The sequence below is a fragment of the Chlorocebus sabaeus genome, chromosome 6 (genome assembly GCF_047675955.1).
Source record: "Chlorocebus sabaeus isolate Y175 chromosome 6, mChlSab1.0.hap1, whole genome shotgun sequence".
In the NCBI taxonomy this organism is placed as follows: domain Eukaryota; kingdom Metazoa; phylum Chordata; class Mammalia; order Primates; family Cercopithecidae; genus Chlorocebus; species Chlorocebus sabaeus.
Genome location: NC_132909.1, coordinates 26,411,349 through 26,434,338, shown reverse-complemented (window position 1 = coordinate 26,434,338; position 22,990 = coordinate 26,411,349). Strand labels below are relative to the sequence as shown.

Sequence of the window (22,990 nt, the reverse complement as noted above, 5' to 3'; positions counted from 1 at the left end):
GGGAGGGATTGCATTGGGAGTTATACCTGATGTAAATGACGAGTTGATGGGTGCAGCACAGCAAGATGGCACAAGTATACATATGTAACAAACCTGCACGTTATGCACATGTACCCTAGAACTTAAAGTATAATAATAAAAAAAAATAATAAAAATAAAAAATAAAATAAAATGACATCATTCCATCCCAGTCCCTACTAATGCAGCTATTAATAACTTTGTTTTATTTTATGTAAACCATACACCAATTATAGTTATACCTGACATTTCTTTTTTTTCTTTTTAAAATTTTATTTTTCCAGAAGTTATCGGGGTCCAGGTGGTATTTGGTTACATGAGTAAGTTCTTTAATGGTGATTTATGAGAACCTGGTGCACCCATCCCCCGAGCAGTATACACAGCACCATATTTGTTGTTTTTTATCTTTCGCCCTCCTCCCACTCTTTCCCCCCAAGTCCCCAAAATCCATTTTATCATTGTTATGCCTTTGCATCCTCATAGCTTAGCTCCCACATATCAGTGAGAACATACAATGTTTAGTTTTCCATTCCTGAGTTACTTCACTTGGAATAATAGTCTCTAATCTCATCCAGGTCACTGCAAACGCTGTTAATTCATTCCTTTTTATAGCTGACTAGTTTTCCATCATATATATCTCTCTCTCAGAGTTCTTTATCCACTTGTTGATTGATGGGCATTTGGGTTGGTTCCACAGTTTTGCTATTGTGAATTATGCTGCTGTAAACTTGCGTGTGCAAGTGTCTTTTTCAAATAATGACGACTTTTCCTCTGGGTAGATCCTCAGTAGTGGGATCGCTGGATCAAATGGTAGTTCTACTTTCGTTCTTTAAGGAACCTCTGCACTGTTCCATAGTGGCTGTACTAGTTTACATTCCCACAAGCAGTGTAGAAGTGTTCCCTTATTGCCACATCCACACCAGCGTCTACTGTCGATTGATTCTTTGATTATGGCCATTCTTACAGGAGTAAGGTGGTATCACACTGTGGTTTTGATTTGCATTTCCCTGATCATTAGTGATGTTGCATTTGATTTGCATTTCCCTGATCATTAGTGATTTTTTCATATGTTTGTTGGCCATTTGCATATCTTCTTTTGAGAATTGTCTATTTATGTCCTTAGCCCACTTTTTGATGGGATTGATTGTTTTTTTTCCTACTGATTTGAGTTTGTTATAGATTCTGGATATTAGTCCTTTGTGAGATGTATAGATTGTGAAGATTTTCTCCCACTCAGTGGGTTGTCTGTTTACTCTCTTGACTGTTCCTTATGCAGAAGCTCTTTAGTTTAATTAGATACAGCTATTTATCTCTGTTTTTATTGCAATTGCTTTTGTGGTTTTGGTCATGAAATCCTTGCCTAAGCCAGCGTCTAGAAGGGTTTTTCCAGTGTTATCTTCTAGAATTTTTATAGTTTCAGGTCTTAGGTTTAAGTCCTTAATCCATTTTGATTTGATTTTTGTATAAGGTAAGAGATTATACCTGACATTTATAACATTGACCCCAAAGTTTTACTGAAAAGTTCCAGTCAAAACTTTTCATAATAGATGGTCATCAGTTTAGTTTAATATTGCACTGCTGGACCTGCCCTGATTTACATCTCCCAGTACCACTTTTGTAGAGAACAAGATGGGAGAACAAAACGTTGTCCTGAGAGTATCAGTTTCTTTTTAACCGTATGGCATGGAACCCATTTTCCCTTAGAGACACAGCTGTACTGTGCTTAGGTTCTGAAACTACACTGTGGCAGGGGGACAGTGTGATGTCAAGGGAAGTACAGGGGCTTTGGGCTCAAGTACTCCACACACTGCCCGGGACATAGTATGTGCACAGTAAATGTTGACTGATAGTTGTCCATATCCCTCAGTTTTTCATATCTATAAAATGGGTCTGATTCTTTAAGTTTTTTGTATAAGTTTAATTTATTCTTGAAAATAAATGTGTAGTGGTATTATTATACCTTTTCTTCCTTAAGTAGAATAGCTGCCCAAATAATATAAGATGAATTTTTTTAATACCCAGTCCAAAAATACCCATTTTTCCCTAATTGTTTCAAAATGTACTTTTAGAGGTAGCTTTTTCATATCGAGAACCAAACAAGGTCCAAGTCACTCTATTAGGAGAGTCTCTTAAGTCTCTGTTTCCTTCCTTCCCTCTAAATTTTTTAAATAGATTTTATTCTTGATGTTCCTATGCCTCCTGAAAACTGCATAAATCATAACGGTACAGCTGATGAATAATGACAAATTAAACTCATGCTTGTAACACAAACCGTTATCAGCTCTTCAGCAGCACCCCTTCGTGGGCCTTCCAGTCTTTAACTACCCCTCCCCTCTTTCTGGTAACCACTATCTTCACTTGTAACATTATCAATTAGTTTTTTCTGTTTCTGAACTTAATAAAAATGGAATCATACAGGACATATTCTACTTTATGTTTAGATTTTTTCACTCAACGTGTGTGTGTATAGTTCCACCTAGCACAAATGCATTTTATTGCTGTATAGTATTCCACTGTTAAGACCACCACAATTTATTCATTGTGCTGTGGATAGACATTTGGGTTATTGCAAGATTTTCCTCCCTGACATGATCTGATACCAGTTTGAACATTGTTTTACATGTTTTGGGGCATATATATGAAATGAGTCCATTTCCATTGGGTTTATACCTAGGGGTGGAATTTCTTGGTAATTGGACATGTATATGTGTTCAGATCTGGTAGACAGTGTCAATAGTTTTCCAAAATGGTTGTACCTATTCACATCCTCAGCAGCACTTTGTGTTGTCAGTCTTTAATCTCTATTGTTTTGGTAGATGTATAACAGTGTATTATTGTGCTTTCGTTTGCATTTCCCTGATAATTTCTGAGTTTGAGCATCTTTTCATTTATGGGCTATTGCCCACTTCTTTTTTGCATTGTCTGTTGTATTTAGCATTGTTATGAGGGAATACGTATTCTCAGGCTGAGTAGTTTATAAAGAAGAGGTTTATTTGGCTCATGGTTCTGCAGGCTGTCCTCTGCTTCTGGTGAGGGCCTCAGGAGGCTTCCAGTCATGACAGAGGTGAAGCAGGAGCAGATATGTCACATTGTGAGACATGGAGCAAGAGAGAGGGAAGGAGGTACCAGGCTCTTCTTAACAGTCAGATCTTGCAGTAACAGAGAGAACTCATTATTCATGAATGGCTACACCAAGCCACATTCCTAAGGGATCCGTCCCCATGACCCAGTCGCCTCTCCCCAGGCTTTACCTCCAACATTGGGGATCAGATTTCGACATGAGATTTGGAAGGACAAATATCCAAACTATCATCTGCTGTTTTCTTACTGATTTGCAGGAGCTCTTTATGTATTCTGAGTACAAGGCCTTTGTGGGGCATATTGCAGATGTCATCTAAACTATGGCTTGCCTTTCTACTTTCTTAATGGTGTCTTTTGATGAACAGACATTTCCAGTTTAATATAGCCAAATGTATTAATCTTTGTGTTTAGGACTTTTTTGTCTTTATATTCTGAAACTGGTTTTGATTTTTTGAAATAGTCTGTTGAGTAAGGTAGATGACGATACATAAATAAAAATGTGTGCTGATTTTCAGGGATGGTGTATCAACTATGTGTGCTTAGGTATTACTGAGCCTGGTTTACTATAATATGGCACTAAAGCTAAAAAAAATCTAAACAGAAAACATTTCAGAAAGGCTTTCAGCAGTGGGAATGACAGTTTGGAATGGAAATAATAAGGTTGCCTCTCAGTGTAGTCAGTTATTGTATGGGATTTGTATAAATATGTTAGAAATGATAACAGCTGATATTTTTGAGAAGATTGTTTTTGGGCCAGGCATTCAATACATGTCAGTTCAGTCCTCACAGCAGCCCAGTACTTAGGAATATTACTACCCCAATTTTATAGACATGGAAACAGAGGCTGGGCTAGCTTAAACAACTTTCCCCATGTCTCAGAGCTGGGGCTTGAACTCTTGCTTCTAATAACTGTGTCATCCTGTCTGTCTGTGCTACACCAGGGAGATCTCTTTATGAAGTGTACTGCTGCTGCGTGCCAGCAGCCCACACCAAATCAGGGTGTGAAACAGAAGCAATTTCATTATGCTCAGGGATTCTGTGGGTCGGTCAGGAATTTGGAAAGGACACAGTAGAGATGGCTTGTCTCTGTCCCATACCATCTGGGGTCTCATCAGAGAAAGCTTAAAGGCTGAAAGTGACCCAGACAGCTAGGGGTTACAGTCCTCTGAAGGCTGCCTCAGCACAGGCTGGTGCTGTGCTAGCCTTTGGTTGGGCCTCAGCTGGAAAACACACATGATTTCTCCTTGTGGACTTTGCAGGTCTGCTAGTCCCCAAAATGAGCTTCTTAGATAAGTAGGCAAAAGCTGTGTTGCCTTTTATGACCTAACTTGGAAGTCACAGCCCATCACTTCCACCAGAGTTATAGGCTTCAGTCTTTTTTCATCTGTAGGCATCGTGATTCTTTAGTCAATGTGTTGGCTTGGGGAAAAACTTAAGTCTTTAAAAAGCTTCAGTTTGTTTAAGGAAAACAGTGAAGGAGATAGTTTCATCAGGAGGAAAACATGTATATTTTGTTTTGAAGAGATGAACTGAAAGAGTTTGTTTTTCTCAGTGGCATAAAGATCTCTCAGGTTCATCACAAAATTTGAAGTGGCTGTTTTGTGGGGGCCTTAGTTATTTCTTTAAAAGCGTAGAAAATGAATTGAAGGTCATAAGATAAGCCCTATTGCAGAATTTCTGTTGAAATCATTGTATATGTGTTCAAGCCAGACTCAAGTCACCCCAAATCTTGTAGGACATCCAGCTACTTTCTTCCATCTAAGCCCTGAAGGCATTTGACCTGGAAAGTAACCAAGTAAGGTCCCAGGCCAGGGAAGTGGGGGTTTTTTAAACCAGCATCGTTATCTCCTTGGGGTTCTGAGACCAAAGTAACTGACTTACTAACAGTGGGAGAAAGTCTGTAGAAAAATTCAGTCTCAGGCTTTTTAGCCAAGTTGTAAGAAGCCTTGAGTTTCTACACTGGCTTTCTTTGGGTTGCCGAAGTAGCTTCTTTGCATTGGGAAGAAATCATTTTTATACAGATACACATCGGGTTTTATTGGGTAACATAGAAATTGTGCTTCTTTGGACATTCCAAAGCCTGGATTCCGCAATGGCCATATTTACAGGCCACTCTAGGAGTCCAGCAATCACACTGTTAGGGTGTTCGCTTCTTTCCTCATGTCGTGTGTATGACTTTGCCTTGGTAGAGGAGTCCCAAATGGCTCTGTCATCAGGAGCATCTAGCAGTTCCACCAAGGAAGCAAAGCAGAATCATGACAGGTGGTGTCATGATCAGTGTGCTCTTTTGTCAGTGTGGTTTCGTTTTGGTTTAAGACTTTTTTTGCCCAATGGATGGGGCGGGATAGGAAGGAGCAGTTTACCCTACGTGGAAATATGGTTGGTGCTGGTCTGTTGGTGAGGTGGTTAGAAATGATTTGTTAGACATAACCTCTGTTTCAAAACATATTTTCTTTTTTTTTAATGTTTTTGTTTTTTAATAAATCTTATTGTATATATTGGAGGTTAACAATATGATGTATAGAATATAGACAGTAAAATGGTTACTATAGTGAAGCAAATTAGCGTATCTATCATCTTACATACTTTTTTGTGGCAAGAGCAGCTACAATCTACTTATTTAACAAAAATTCCTAATACAGTACATTTTGATTATAGTCGTTATGCTGTGTATTAGATCTCTAGACAAGTTCATCCTACATACATGCTGCTTTGTATGCCAGAATCTTCTCTCCCTCCCCACCCCCAGCCCCTTGTAACCACTCCTTCCTTCTCTGTGTGTGTGTGTATTGGACTTTTAAGTAACATTGAGCAATACTTGTCTTTCTGTGTCTGGCTTATTAGCATGAGGCCTCCAGGCCCATCCATGTTGTGGCAAAAGGCAGGATCTCCCTTTTTAAGGTGGAATGATTGTGTGTGTGTGTGTGTGTGTGTGTGTGTGTGTGTGTGTGTGTGTCGCGCGCATGCCACGTTTTCTTTATCCATTTGTCTGTCAGTGGACACTTAGGTCGTTTCCATAACTTGGTTTTTGTGAGGAATGCTGCACTGAGCATGGAAATGCAGATACCTGGTAAGGTGGCGATTTCATCTCCTATACAGAAGAGGGATTTCTGGGTCATGTGGTAGTTCTATTTTTAATTTCTTTAGGAACCTCCATACTAGTTTTCATGGCCGTACCAATCTACATTGTCACCAACAGTGTAGTAGGATTTCCTTTTCCCAACACCCTTGCCAACATTTGTTCTCTCTTTTGTCTTTGACAATAGTCATCCTAACAGGTTATCATTTCATAGTGGTTTTAATTTGTGTTTCTCTGATGATTCGTGATGTTGAGTACATTTTCGTATCATTGTTGCAATTTTTATGTCTTTGGAGAAATATCTTTTCAGGTCCTTTGCTCATTTTTTAATCAAGTTATTTGTCCTTCTGCTATTGAGTTATAAGTGTTCATTATAAATTTTGGATATTAACCCCTTATCAGATATGTGGTTTGCAATTTTTTTTTGCAGTCCTTAGGTTGCTTTTTCCTTTTGTTGATTGTTTTCTTTGCTGTACAGAGGTTTTTTGGTTTGATGTCCCTTTTATTTGTGCTTTTGTAGCCTGAGCTTTTGGTGTCATATCCAAAAAATCATTGCCACTGCAGCGAGATTTTTCCCTGTACTCTCTTCTAGGAGTTTGACAGTTTCTGATATTCCATTCAGCTATTTTGTCCATTTTGAGTTGATTTTTGTGGATGATGTAAGATATGGATCCACTTTAATTCTTTTGCATGTGGATATCCAGTATTCCCAGCACCATTTATTGAAGAGACTATTCTTTCTTCATTATGTCCTCTTGGTGCCCTTGTCAAATATTCATTGACTGTGTATGTTTAGATTGATTTCTGGGCCATTTATTCTGTTCCATGGATCTGCATTTCTGTTTTTATGTCCTTACCATACTGTCAAAACATATTTTCTGTCATTTCTCCTTTTTCTGGGTACTACATTTATAGATCAGAGCCTCCCAAAGTGCTGGATTACAGGCATGAGGCACTGCGCCCGGCCCATTCTTTATTATTCTTAAGGAGTCTTGGGGGGAAATGAACTCTGTCCTAAAGAATAATCTGCAATGCATTTATATTGATGTACAAGATAATTTGTTATAGCATTGCTTATAATGTCAGAAATATCAAAAACCTCTAGCTCTATGCTACTTAGTAGAGTGGTTAAATTACGATATTTTCATAGGATGGAACGTTATACCCCATTGAAAATGCATAATTTTTAACTTGAGAAAATACTCATGGAACATTGTCAAAAGTAGGATTAAAAATCTATAGTATGATTCTACTTTTGCTTCAGATCTACATATGTACATTTAAAAAGACCAGAAAGCTATGCAAGTAATTTTTTATAATTTGTCTTTATACTTGCCTATATTCCATTTTTATGCAAGGAATATAGATTATATAATCAGAAAAGGGTTTAAATAAAGAGATAGCATTTGCTGACCAGTTGAGTGGACAGGAATTGGCTCAGTAATTTAAAACAACAATCCATAAGCAAAGGGCTCTGATAGCATGGCAAATCAGATAACCCACAATGCTCCAAATGAAGAAAAGGCGTTTTTTTCAGCTGTCAGTTCTGCAGGCCGAAAAGTTTGAGGGCCTGGCCCTGGCTTCTGGTGAAGGTTTTTGTGCTACAACACAACGTGGCGGAGAAAGTCACAAAATGGGGGACACATGCGAAGAACCAAAGAACTGAGGGGTGTCTTGGCTTCATAACACCCCACTCTCGAGAACTAATTCATTCCGAGAACCAGTCCGGTCTTAGAAGAGCAGGAACTCACTTACCACTGAGAGAACAACACCAGCCATCCCATTTATAAGGGATCCACCCCCAAACACAGAAACCTCCCACAAGGCCCTTCGTCTCAGTACAGCCCTACTGGGGATCAAATTTCAACGTTAGTTTTGGTGTTGACAGACAGACGATATCTAAACTGTGGTGCTGTGTCTTAGTCCATTCAGGCTGCTATAACAAAATGCCTTAGACTGGGTAATTTATGAACAACAGAAATGTGTTGCTTACGGTTCTGGAGGCTGGGAAGTCCAAGCTCAAGGTGTCAGAAGCTTTGATGTCTGATGAGGGCCTGCTCCCTGCTTCATAAATAACACCTTTTTGCAGCCTCCTGACATGCTGGAAGGGGCAATAAAGCTCCCCTGAGCCTCGTTTATAAGGGCACTAATCCCATTCACAAGGCCTCTGCCCTCATGACCTAGTCACCTTCCAAAGGCCCCACCTCTTAATACTATCCCTTTGGGATTAAGTTTCCACATAGGAATTTCAGCGGGGGGCACGTACGCATACATTCAGATCATACCACTCACATTCACAAGGCCTCTGCCCTCATGATCTAGTTACCTTCCAAAGGCCCCACCTTAATACTGTCCCTTTGGAGGTTAAAGTTTCCACATAGGAATTTCAGGCAGGCGGGGGCAGGGGTGGGAGGCAGGGGACACGTAAATTCAGATCATACGACACTTAGAAACTTTGAGAAATAAAATGTTTTGTCTCTTTTTAAGAGACTTATTGAGTGGTTTGAATAGTGCTTGCCTTCTCATTGTGTCCTTTACAGTCTAGAATGAGCATCTTTCCTGTGCTTTGGCAAGTGGTCAGTTGTCCTTTCTAAGAAATTGTCTCCAAGAGTTCATCTAATGCAGACTTTTTTGCTGCCATAACTTCCTTCAGGAACTACATACCTCGTTGTTAAATTCACTTTCAGTAAGATCCTCTGGCTGCATATCCCAAGTTTTCTTCAATGTCAGCAGTATCAGCATTCCTGTGGCCAATTATTTATTTGTTCTAGAATTCATTTACATTTATGTCTAATTTTGCTTCCAGCATTATCACTTTGTGGGTTTTTGCTGCACTTCAATTTTGTTGGCCAGTTCCTCTCTTGTGACTATCCATTTTCATAACATGTCCTGCAGGTTTAACGTTGGGAGATAAGGATGCAGCATAACTACATGCTTTGCTGTCGGGGAGTGAACTGCATAGCACAGTGACCAGTCACCAGCTTTGAAAGGCTTGCTTGGTCACTGGGCATGGTACATCTCTGTTTACATAGTAGACAGAAGAGCTGCCAGTGAAGTTTGTTTTCTGCAGTTACTCACAGTTCATATTCCCATAGTAGTTAATAACTGAAATTTGAACCATGCTGTTGGGGGACTGATAATGTTTAACTAAGCCATAGTAACTGAAATTCATGCAGCTCGGAACCGTGCAATGCAAGGACCACACACACACACACACTCTCTCATTGTTAGGCTTCTTCTTGTATATTTTATTTTTTCCATTGCTATTATAAATTGTTTTTTCCTTCTTCTAGCATTTTGCTAGCATTTTAATATTGTTTCTATATAAGAAAGTTGTTGATCTGTACAGAATGTTAGATTTGTGGCTTAGTTAACGGTTTTTAATTTTCTGTTGGATTGTTAAGGTATATCATTACATTATCTGCAAATCATTTTCTCATACTTTCCTTTCTGTTTATAGCTTTTCTTTCTTTCTATTTTTTTTATTTTTTCTTGAGACAGAGTCTTGTCTGTCACCCAGGCTGGAGTGCGTTGGTGCAGTGGTATGATCTTGGCTCACTGCAACCTCCATCTCCTGGGTTCAAGAGAGTCTCCCAAGTAGCTGGGATTCCAGGCACCCGCGACCATGCGTGGCTCATTTTTGTATTTTTGGTAGAGACGGGGTTTTACCATGTTGGCCAGGCTGGTCTCAAACTCACGACCTCAGGTGATCCGCCCACCTCAACCTCCCACAGTGCTAGGATTATAGGTGTGAGCCACCACACTCGGCCTATACCTCTTCTTTCTTTCCCTCGTCTGATTGTCCTAGCTGGTACCTCCACAACACTGCATAACAGTGGGGATAGTAAATGTCCTTGTTCTGTTCTTGAATTTAATAGAAATGCTTCTGGTGGTTCCTAATTAAGCTTGACACTAGTTTTGTAGTTGAGAAAGTTATATTTTGATGATATTGAAGAATTATCCATCTACCTTATTTTGTAGAGAAGTTTTATTAAGAATGTGTATTGGGTTAGGTGTTGTTGGTTTAAGTGCCTCCTGAGTATGGCAGTAGGAAATACACAGCTATACCCATGGAGTATATTTGTAAAAAAAAAAAAAAAGAAGAAGAAAAGAAAAAGAAAGAAAATTAAATATGACCTTGAATCTAATGAAATGAAATCTGTAGATCATTGGTTCCCAACTAAGGGTGCTTTTGCCCCCTCAGAGGACTTTTGCCAGTGTCTGGAGACATTACTGTGTTTGTCACAATTGACGGAGAAAGCGCTAATGGCATTTAGTGAGTAGAGGCCAGCGATGTTGCTGGACAACCTGCAGTGCCCCAGAAAGCTGTCACAGTGAAGAATTACCTAGCCCCAAATGTCAGGAATGCAGAAGCTGAGAAACTTTTTTCTAGATCTCACTTCCAGTTCACAAGAAACATGAAGGACACAGGGACATGATAAACGACATCACCAGAAAGTCCTCAGTGTAGTCCATGTGGTGAGAGATTCTGCAAGACAGATGGCCTGATATCTGCAACAGATACATGCATGAGGGGTGACGGGAAAGAAAGGAGAGATATTATAGATTAAAAGAGACTTAAGAGACTTACCAACCAAATATGAAATGTACATCTCATTTGGATCCTAATTTGAATAAGACATGTCTGCAAAAATCAAGCAACTTTAAGTTAGGAGACTACATGAAACAAGATTAGCAAAATGCCAACAATCAGTTATTGAAACTGGATGGTACAGATTCATCACATTTTTATTTATAATTTTGCCTTTGTTTAACGATTTCCATAATCAGAAATTTAAAAATGAATATTGATTTTTTTAGATTTAGTCTCAGCAACACCAGCGAAAATATGCCTTTTCTCTTCCAATCCTTTCAAATGGTGACTCATAATAATGAAGCTTCTAATACTGAACTGTCTGTATTCCTAGAATAAGTCTCCCCTAAAAGAATGAGCACATGCTGGTGCACAAATTAAAGTTTATAGACTGTGTTCCTAGAAGCTTTAAGTGCCTAAAATTTTTATGCAAAGATGATTGTCAATTGTCAGAATTATATATTCTGCATAAAATAGAGAATTAAATGGAATTCCACCAATTCCATCCAATGTGAAATGCTAGGCAGCTTATTGTAGTCAATAAATACTTTATTGTAGAAAGTTTAAATTGTAACAGTAGCCTTCCATGATTCAAATTTTATAAAAATATATGTATTTTTAAATACTGGAAAATAAACATCAAAATAATAATAATGGTTATATCTAGTGAAAAGGCTATGATTGATTTTTATTTTCTTTTTTTTTTCTCCTGTATATTTCTAATTTTCTAGAGTGAATTTTTGAAATCAGGAAAAAAGTTATTTACAAAATTAAAGCAGTTCACCGATCACCCAAATCTTGGTTTCTGATACCTTTTTCCAATAGAAAGAACTAGAGAAATTATCAGTCTAGTCTAGGACTGGTGGGGAATATGCAAGGTGATCTTGGAGCGTCTCATAGGACCAGCAAGTAAGGAAGTGCTTAAGAAACAAAATTCGGGGTGTAGCAGAAGGACATGGGAGCCAACCACAGAGGCCCAGGGGGCAAGGCTGGAGGAGTTTGAGCAACAAAATAAATAGTGCAATACAGAATTATACCCCAAAGTATAAAATACCCATGTGTCCATACTGATGTACATAAACGGTTGAATAAATAGGTGGGTGAGAATCGACACGTCCTGTGCAGAAGAATTCCACGTGATTGACGTAGATACCCCTCCCTCGAGGAGGCGGGTGATCATCCCAGCTTTTAAGTGTGGGCTGCACACAGGGACCACCTTCCCAGTGGTACGCTATGGAAACAGGGTTGAGAAAGAGGAGCTTGTCCCTGGAGAAACCTGAGCTCAGCCAGGGGAGGAATGTCAGGGGCAAGTTCTCGTGAGAGTGGGATGTCGGGAGGACGGCGCTTTTCCTTTGTGGCCTTTCTCCCAAGAACTCATCAGCTTAGTCTAACTGTGAAAAAAACAGCAGACAGCCCCAACTTGAGGGACATTTACAAAATACCTGACCCATGTTCCTCAGATCTGTCAAGGGCATTAAAAACAAGGCAAGTTAGCCAGACTTGGTGGCTCAACGCCTGTAATCCCAGCACTTTGGGAGGCCGAGGCAGGCGGATCATCTGAGGTCAGGAGTTAGAAAGCAGCCTGGCTAACATGACGAAACCCCGTCTCTACTAAAAACGCAAAAATTAGCCAGGCGTGGTGGCGCACGCCTGTAATCCCAGCTACTCCGGAGGCTGAAGCAGGAGAATCGCTTGAACCTGGGAGGCGGAGGTTGCAGTTTGCCGAGACCACACCACCGCACTGCAGCCTGGGCGCCAGAGTGAAAATGCATCTCAAAAGAGACAAGGCAAGTAGGAGAAATAATTGCAGTCTAGAAGATCCTAAGGAGTCGTGAGGACTAAAAGCCTTGTTGTGTCCTGGATGGGGTCGTGGAACAGAAACAGGATGCTAAGTACGAACCAGGGAAATCCAAATAAAGTGTGGACTTCAGTTAATAATGATGTAAGGAACATTGGCTCCTGATTTGTGACAGATGTACCCCAGGAATGTAACATGTTAACAGTAAGGGAAATAACTTTTCTATGTATCTATATCTATATCTGTAACTATTCTAAAATGAGAAGCTTTTTTTTTTTTTTTTTTTTTTTAAGGAAAACAGTAGACAGTTCTCTCTTATTTTTAAAAGGTTGGAATAACATTAGAGATGTTCTATAGGATACATTTGCGATTTCTGGTGTTTACTTTCTGACCCAGTTTTCGCAAAAGTATGAAATTCTTGTTGCATATATCTGACTTGTCATTGGGGGATCATTCCGGATAAAGAATTTTCGGGTGAGGCCTCAGGACCACAGTCTGAATGTAAGTTAGGAGGCAGGTATCTGAAGAGCCAGCATTTCGTGTCTGTTTCCCTTTAGCATAACATAAAAATTAATGTATGAGAGCCCGACATGTAAACGCACCTTGGTAGAGGCACTAGGTGGAAGGGAGTGGGCATCTCTTGGCTGGCATCGAGCTGGGTGCCCAGCCACCATGGCGCAAGCAACTGATCCAGAGACATTTGAGCAGGGACTGTAACCACGCTATAGTACACACCACCACCGTGTGACAGTCACAGATACAGACACTGAGTTTAATGGTTTGGGGGTGGAAAAGCTGCCAGCTGCCCACCCTCTGATAAAGATGTTAGTGAAGATATTATAGATTTATTGAGGTTTGTCAAAAAGTGGCTGCATCTCAGATATAAATGGGCAAAGTAAAATGAATTTAGTTTGTTTGTTTTTTTTGTAGATAACCAAGAATAAAATGTAGTGATTTTATTTTATTATACCAGCTGTAATAAAGTCTTAAGGAGAATGCAGGCTGTAAAAGCTTAAAAGGGGAACAATTTTTTAAATATTTAAATAATGAAACGTCAAACATTTTACCACATTTTGAAGAAATAAAACATTGTAGATATAGCTAAAGCTTCAATTTCTTACTTCTTCAACCCTTCCTCCTGAGAGGTACCCCATTGTCTTGATAGTGATGTGTATCATTTCAGGTATTCGTGAATAACTTTTCTATGTACATAACGTATATGTATGTGTATATACATATATATGGATGTATTAAGCAATACATTCTGTTGGTTTTGGTGTTTCAACTATTTAAGTTAAAAGCCTAACAGGTCTTTTTATTTTTCTTTTCACTGATCATTATTGACATTGGTTCCTGGTGCTAAGTGTAGATCTCATGGGGGTTTTTTGGTTGTTTTTTTTTTAACCCCACTTTGTAACATTCCACTATATGAAAATAAACCAATTTGTTTTCATATCCTTGTGGAAGAACAGAGGCTGTGAGTTGTATCCTTTTTTTGCTGTTCATGGCTAGGATGATTCTTGTATGTGTTGCCTTGTGAACACCAGAATTGTGGGGCTATAGGTGTGTGCCACTTCAGCCTTAATAGATATTGCCAAATTGTTCTTCAGAATGCCATACATAAAATTTGTACGTTTCCATTTTTCCACATCTGTGAAAAATCTTACCAGATTTATCAGATTCCACATCTTATCAGACTTACTTATCTTTGCCAATCTGAGGGGTGTGATACATTTCCCTGATTGTTGTAATGAGATTGAACATCTTTTCATATAGTTGAGTTTATTAGAAGTTCTATCAAGAATTGCCTATTTGGGCCAGGTATGGTAGCTCATGCCTGTAATCCTAGCACTTAAGGAGTATGAGGTGGGAGGATCACTTGAGCCCAGGAGGCCAAGACTGCAGTGAGCCATGATCGCACCACTGCACTCAAGCCTGGGCAACAGAGCAAGACCCTGTCTCAAAAAAAAAAAAAAGAACTGCCTGTGTATTGCCTGTAAGTGGGCTGGTATTTCTTGAGATCAGAGGCCTTTGGCTTTGGACCTGATTCCTCAGGGTGTGTAAAAAAAGAATACTGCTGCATGCTATCACAAAGTTAAATTGGAGGTGGGTCAGAGTAAGAGTTTAGTCTTTGCCCGTATTTAATTGTTTTATTTACTCCTATGCCGTTTGATTTTCTTTGTGCCTCGTTATTGCTGACTGTGTCTCTTATTGGTGTAGGAAAGAGTTCAGGTAAGTCACCTGATTTGTTAGGTTTGTAATTAAGTATTTAACAAAAATGTCTTTGGAAAAGTGCATTTGCAGTTTCCTAAAAAGATGACAGTTTTACAGTACGACCCAGCAATTATGCTCCTAGGTATTTGCCCAAATGATGACAACTTTTATCCTTATAAAAACTTGCGCTTTCCTTATAAAAACCTGTGCTTGCTGGGAAGCTAACGCAGGAGGATTGCTTGAGCCCAGGAGTTTGAGACTGCAGTGAGCTCTGGTCGTGCCACTGGACTCCAACCTGGGCAACAGAGTGAGACCCAGTCTCAAAAGCAAAACAAAACAACTTTGCACATGAATGTTCATATCAGCAATTATTCGTATTTGCAAAAAACTGGAAGCAACCAAGATATTGTTCAGCAGGTGAGTGAACAAACTATGGTACATCCACACAGTGTAATATTATTCAGCAATAAGAATGATCAACCCCTGACAGACATGGAAAAACCGTACATGCATATGCTGTGATTCCAATTATGTGATGTTCTGGGAAAGGCAAAACTATGGAGTCAATAAAAAAAAATCAGTGGTTGCCAGGGATTCAGGGGCAGGAAGGAAGGATGAAAAGGTGGAGTACAGGGCATTTTTAGGGCAGTGAAACTGTTCATATGACACTGGAATGGTGGATTCATGGCATTATACCTTTGTCAAAACACAGAATTGGCTGGGCATGGTGGCTCACACCTGTAATCTCAGCATTTTGGGAGGTGGGTAGATCACCTGAGTCCAGGAGTTCGAGACCAGCCTGGACGACATAGTGAAACCCCATCTCTATCAAAAATATAAAAATTAGTCAGGCATGGAAGTGCATGCCTGTAATCCCAGCTACTCAGGAGTCTGAGGCACGAGAATCACTTGAATCCAGGAGGCAGAGTTTGCAGTGAGCCAAGATTGCGACAGAGCAAGACTGCACTCCAGCCTGGGCAACAGAGCAAGACTCTGTCTCAAAAAACAAAAACAAAACAACCCACAGAATTATACAACACAAATAGTGGACCCTAATGTAAACTGTGGACTTTTGTTAATAAAAAATGTATCAATATAGATTCATCATTTATAACCAATATAGCACACTGGTATTAATAATGGGAGGAATTGGGAGCAGGGGAGGAGGGGGCATGTGAGGACTCAGTTCTATCTGACCAGTTTTTTTTGTAAGCCTAAAGACATCTAAAAAAGTATATTAATTTTTCTAAAAATCCTTCATTGTTAAATTCAGATTTTACCAAGTGTACCCAACTATGTGGAACAATTGTTTTTTAATAGAAACTTTTTAAGATTATTTGTTTTATTTATGAAATCTAAATTGTGGAAGCTTTTTCAAGATGACTGCTTCCATTTTTTGTGGGTCTGTAAAGAGTGCAGAGTTCATGTTGAAAATCATTTCATTCCTTTTTGCTTTCTCAAGTAGAGTGGTATAAAGTATTAATTGTGTAAGTTTTTCTTTGTGTGTGTGATTAATTTAGAGCAAATGTTTTGCATATTACTACATCAAAAATCTTTCCAAATATTGTAATAGCTAAAGTAATCTGGAATGTTTGTCTTGATTGTTACTCATTCTTTATAATATAAAACACTTTCTTTCATTGATTCCAGGACATCTATTCTAGGACCTCTCTGAAATCAGTGTACTTCTTAGAATGAGTAACGTCTTAGATTCAGTGAAATACGATATGTCTAATAAGGGTCCGGAAGAAGGGCTATAATGATTGTTAGAGAATCATGATAATTTTTCACTGGTGTTATGGGACCGTTCTTATTTTCCTTTGCCTGCCTGTCTTCCAGATGCTCTCTGTGTGGGTATGTGTGTAGCCATCCTCCTTCTTTGAAGTCTCATATGTGGAAACATGCAAGTGACCAAAATTACAACTACGAACAAGTAAACAAGGCTATTAACGACGCAATTTCACAAAGTGGCAGGTATTTCATCCTACCCCCTCCCTTTATTGCTATATGTAAATTAAAGCCAGGATTAAATCTACTAGTTCTACATTATAGCCTCCTCACGGTGTGGTGTGTTTGTTTTGTTTTTAAGAGTTCTGGGGAAATCCCCTGGAAAGACTCAATTAAAGAGCAGTGAAGAGAGTTCTGATCCCATCACCGGAAGTTCGGAAAATGCGGTGTCATCTGCAGAACTGATTTCCCAGACTCCCGCTGAAGTTCTGGGTCCCAGCGAGAATGAAAAACTGAGCCCTACAAGTAATACCTCATATAGTTTAGAAAAAATCTCCAGTCTGGCCCCTCCTGGTATGGAGTACTGCGTTTTACTCTTCTGCTGTTGTATTTGTGGTTTTGAATCAACCAGCAAAGAAAACCTCTTGGATCATATGAAAGAGCACGAGGGTGAAATTGTAAACATCATCCTGAATAAGGACCACAACACAGCTCTAAACACAAATTAGGTGGAATAATGACTCGAACACGAAAGCAGTAGAAGAGGATTCCTTCACCACAGTTTCACATTTGCGCTGTCAAACAACTTCCTAGCCACAGAAGAAATCATTGATGTGATTTTCAAGAAAATGACAGATGTGACTTTGGAACCAAACTTGTAATAAAAGGAATTCCAAATGGACAAGCAGTAATGATATTTAAATATTTTGAGTGAGGGGGAGTGGGTCGAAGAGGAAGCAGAGGTGTAATCCTGTATTAACCCTCTGTCACCCCTTCGTAGTGTTGAGTGTATTTATTAAAGCTTATTAGAGGGTAGAAATGCAAGCAAAAGAATTAAGAAAGGGCTTTTCAGGAACCATTCTAAAAGTCATAAAAAGGTCACAGTCTTAAGCAGAGCTTAGTTTTCTTCTCACTTCTCAAATGCAGACTGTGAGGCCTCCAGTGAGAAATGGGAGGCATTTCTGGGAGGGGTTTTTTCAGTGTCACCAACAGAGTCAACAAGGAAACAATTAGAGGGCTTTGAAATGATCTACTGAAATCCCTAAATTGATAGAAATTCATCATACTCAATCTAGGACATGTTTTAAGGAGTAACCTTAAAAAAGAAAAGACCTCTCAATTCAAAACTAGATTGTAAATAGGCATTCAAGAAGTGTTGTCTTAAATTTACAATGAATTTCTTGTGAGCCGAGGACGAAACAGGTGAATTCCCACCAGACTCAAACCAGATCTCAGTTCATAGTAATGCTAAATCGTCTTGCGTGTCCTCAGAGGTTCTTTTCAGTGTCTGTTAGAATTTGGCATACTTTCTCCATAGTACATAGACCTTCTAATACTCTCTGCTAAATGAGACCACACTTGTTATCTGAAAGTGTAAAAGAAACAGTGTATGAAAATTTACATTTGATCATCCTGCACTGGAAATAGTTGAAACTATTTCCAAAAATCCCTTAGGGGATGAGGGGTGAAATTTAGAAGCTGCTGAAAATGAGTACTGCTGTGTTGAGCTTTTCCTTCCTGGGATATATTAATTTAGTTATATTTAGCAGAAGAGGAATATAACCAAATGTGACTAAAATTAATAGCAGAAATTCAGGTTGTTTGTAAAAATTTTAATAACAAATAGCATTTGGCAAGTCTATAGGATTCCTCCTATCTGGGAAATTCTATTTTGTTAAGAGTGCGACAGGACATATGGAAAACCAATGCAAAGTGCTTAAGCATTAAAACTTACCATCAAATAGATGTAGTCTTATTAATTACACATTTTGTGATTTAATTATTTCAAGGAGTGAAGAAAACAGGGTGTTTTTGTTTTTGTAGTTCTGATTACTCATTTATGCATTGTTTTGTTAAAGTAAATTCTGCCTACAAGTGAAAAGGTCGGTGCGCTCTTCCGTGCACCATCCTCATGGTGCTATTTCCGAATATCTGAATATTGATTTCTAACACCTGAGATGAGGCTGTGACCGATCAACTTGGAACACTGTGAAGGTTTTCGAATGGGATATGCTGTAGGCACATTTTAGGAAGAATTCTGTTCCCAAAGTCCAGGTATGATTGGATTAATATTTATAAAATTATTACTAGGAATTAAAGTGGGGCCAGGCATCTTGCAACATTTTCTGATTTGTTGGTTTTTTTTTTTCTTTCTAATCTCATTTTGGTGATATTTAAGCAAACATAAATGATTGTAACTTTGCAGCCTTTTTATTTAGGTAGCTTTAATTTATTTATGAAAGTTAATCCATTTCTGATACATGGTTTTTAAAAATATGAAATGGATTTATATATACTGTATTCCTCAAATCCACTGAATGTGGACTTATATGCATTTTCTCCTTTTTTCAGAATGGAAACATTTTAATTTCAAATTCAAATAAAACATTTAAAATGACTTCATTATTATTACCCATACTGTTGCCACTCATATTGTAAGTCAGTTTTTTCATTGCTGGTACAATGACTCAGTATTTCTTTATAAAAATATGTTGTTCTGAAAATCAACAACCTTAGAAGAATTTTGTTTTATAATATTTCCTTGGCTTTAGTTTTATGTCATTTTTAGAAAATAATAATAAGCATGCCCAAAATTTCAAAGATGTGAATTTTTAAATTACCTTTCTTTATTTCTTTAAACTAATTCCATTGATTGTTACTTAAATTTTCCACTTGGAATCATGGATTTAAAATTTCCCCACCTCATGGGGAAAAAACTAACCCAGAAGTTCAAAGCCTCTAAAGTTTCGTTTGATTCTGGCCTTAGAATTGTCCTTAAAAGCTTTCTCCTGGCCCATAGGAGGAAGCATATATCAAGGAGGTTCTTTACCTTCCCATTATCATTTTGTGGCAAGCCTTAAGTTAACAATGTGTCTACCAAGAACAATTGAGTTTTCTAAAAGTGATAATGAAGATTATGCAATTATAATTGTAGCAGAGATAGCTATTAAAATAATCAGTAGCCTGGGCACAGCAGCTCACACCTGTAATCCCAATACTTTAGAAGGCCAAGGCTGGAGGACTGCTTGAGTCCAGAAGTTTAAGACCAGCCTGGGCAACAAGGGGAGACCCCGTCTCTACAAGAAATTAAAAATTAGCCAGGCATAGTTAGTTGGCATGTGCCTGTACCCCAGCTACTCAGGAGGCTAAGGTAGGAGGATCACTTGAGCCTGGGAGATAGAGGCTTCCAGTGAGCCGTGATGGCACCATTGCACTCCAACTGGGGTAACAGATGAGGTCCTGTTACCCACCACCGCCCCCGCCCCCCCGCAAAAAAAAAATTCAGTAGCAATTCCTTCATAGGAATAACATTTTATTTATTGGTATTAGACTTATTAGACAGAGCTCACAGTATTTGCTTTCTCTTCTGAACACTTAAAAAATTCTAAGATGTGATAGTGAAAATAGCTTTGAAAAGAAACTGCATATGGCAAAGGTGGGGAGGGGGGAAGATGATGCATTCTGATCATTATAAAGAATACTTTTCAGGGCTCTATCATTTTCTCCCTTTCTCTAATCATCCAGAATACGGCAGGTGTCCCAGTGTTCAACAGTATCATGCTAATATTCCATTTGATCGGTAGTCCAAGTTCTTTGACCAGATAGTGCAATGTTGTGACACCAACCGAAGCCTTTGTTCTGGATCTTTCTTCTATTGAAGGTGGCTGCTGGTGGCTTCATAATTATTTTCTGTTTTTTTCTCACAAAGTAAATGGTGGGCATCCATGTTTACATTGCACCTTCCTGTGCTGTAATTGGCTTGACAAAGACAAGCAGGCTTCTCTGTTGAGACTTACTGTGTTTTTAGTTTTCATAGACACTTATTTAATCTTTTTAAATTGTACAGCAAGGTGCTCTAAGTAATATTCGATAAAATATATTTAATAGAAATTTGCGTTTGATATTCATGAACATGAATACATGTATTTTTTTAAGAAATAAGTATTGTGTAACACTATGGCATTGCTTCTATAGCCAAAGTATAAAAATTTCTGGAATACTGACATGTAAAGACTACAGTTAATTCTGACACTGTATCTTATTAAAATAGGATGATTTGCATTTTGTAAAATTATCCTGCACATCGAGCTGCATGCCTTAAAGCTGAAACTCTAGGACTGTGTTCATGGGAGAACAGTTCATCTGTTCAGAACAGTGAGGCAAGGTCTGTAGTGCTTCTTTAACTACCTTTGGAAATACTGTACAATGTTAGAATAATTTATTTTGCTTTACAGGAGTTTGTCATGTATTGACTTTAATATTGTATTTTGGTAATAAATTTTTTGTTAAAAAAACTTGCCTCCAAGTTTTATTAACCACGGGTTGTGTCCATTCTTTTCCTGGAAATGATGACTTTATTGCTTAGAAAGTTGTATTTAAATAATTAAAAGCTTCCCAAGGGTTAAACGAAGGTTTATGATGACTCTTGATAACTTGTTAATCTGTTGCTAACTAGCATTAGACTGTTACACGATAAATTGAATAAGCATTTAGCTTTTTAAATCATTTTTAAAATTCAGTCTAATTTTGAAGCTTTTTTCCTTGCTACCCAGTTCAGTTTCTCTTCCAAATGTGACACGCTTATATGCTTTCAATTCTGATATAGTCAAAGTGCTAATGACTAGTTCTGCTATTGACAATTAGCATTCCTTAGCGAAGGCCAAAAACTACAGTGATATGTTCACACCTTGATCATTTTGTAATGTATACAGATAGCTGTTGACATCATATTTGTTGCATTGACAAATGAAGCTAATATCATCTGACTGTATTGTGGGTCTGGTTATCCATTTGTGCCCTAGAATCCTGAGCCACCTCAGTTGAAAGTGACCAAGACCAAATATTTCATCCTATGCTTCCCAGGGACAACGTAATCATATCCCCTGTCTTTGAAGAACCCAATCTGAAACTGTGTCACTAACCTCCAAATTAGAGAATCCTAGCATGGAAGCTCTAGAACATATGGTCCAGTGTGGCAGCCACTATAATATGATCTAAGTGTAAAATACATAGCAGTTGCAAAGACTTAGTACAAAAAGAAAGGAAATGTATTAACAGTATTTTATATTGATTACATGTTGGAATGATATTTTGGTTTAAATAAAATATTAAAATTAGTTTTACCCTTTTTTTAATGTAGCTACTAGACAATTTTAAATTATATGTGTGGCTTACATTATATTTCTTTTGGACAGTGCTGGTACAGAAGAGAGATTAGCAAACTAGGGCCCTCTCTTCAAAGCCAGCATGCCTCCTGTTTTGGCAAATAAAGTTTTATTGGCACACAGCCATGCTTGTGTGTGTACATATCATATACAGCTATTTTCAAGGTACAACAGCAGCACTGAGTCATTGTGACAGAGACTGTATGGCCCACAAAGCCTAATTCACCACCTATTTGATAGAAAAAGCCTTCTGACTAGACCTCTGAACTAGAACAATGGTATAATTTGTGCTCTAGAGCTACCAGAAAGAAAATGGCTTTTTACAAAGAAAGCTTTTTATAGTAGCGCTTTATAACTAAATTAGTTTGTTTCTTCCTTTGTAATTTTTATAGTCTACCTGTCTCAGATCTTAACTATATTTGATGACTTGAACCTATTTCATCTCTGATATTTAAAGCCAAACAGTTTGAAATAACAATGCATAATTAAATAATAAATTAAATCAAAATGCAGCTATAAAAAGTCTCACTTGCCTCCTGACAACTTTATGGTGTTGATGTCAGCCCCCACGGCTTCACCCTGCCAGTGGTGTGGGACTGCAGCACACCGCCTGCACATGTAACCATGGTGCAACGTAACCCCAGTGACTAATCCACTTGGCTGGGGTGACAAGTGAATTGAATAATCCAGGATATAAAGAAAAGAGTCTTAAATGCACCTCTTTATAATGAATAGCATGTGTGACTCCAAAGCCAGCTTCAAAGGTAGGGAGGAGGTGGTAGTTGGCTTTGGTCTAGAGCTGTTGATTAAACTGGCAGAGCTAAGAAAAAGTCCGTACTCTTCTACATAGATTTCTTCCAAGTCAATCAGTGAATATGTAAAATGAGAACATTTTTGGCCCTGTAAATTCATAGAGAAGTTACTAATTGGTGCCATACGATAGACTGACTTAGGTAGTGTGTTTTGATGTGTATCTTAGAATCCAAATCAGCGGCGCATAAGATGCTGAAACCATTTCCAGAGACCTATGGGTACAGCACAGTCCAGTTTGCATGCTGTGCTAGGGGACGATAGACCTCATTTTTCTAGTGGTA

General features: G+C 38.5%; 1 protein-coding gene across 2 annotated transcripts in view; it reads left to right on the top strand.

The window, feature by feature from the left end:
• Positions 1 to 21,014, top strand: part of ZNF507 (zinc finger protein 507) — a 40,315-nt gene extending 19,301 nt beyond the window's left edge. For both annotated transcript variants that reach the window (XM_007996195.3, XM_007996194.3), the window contains 2 exons: positions 16,624 to 16,758; positions 16,874 to 21,014. In XM_007996195.3, coding sequence (XP_007994386.3) covers positions 16,624 to 16,758; positions 16,874 to 17,240 — 502 coding nt within the window. In that variant the 3' untranslated portion in view covers positions 17,241 to 21,014. The remainder of the gene's footprint in view (positions 1 to 16,623; positions 16,759 to 16,873) is intronic.
• The last annotated feature ends 1,976 nt before the right edge of the window (positions 21,015 to 22,990 follow it).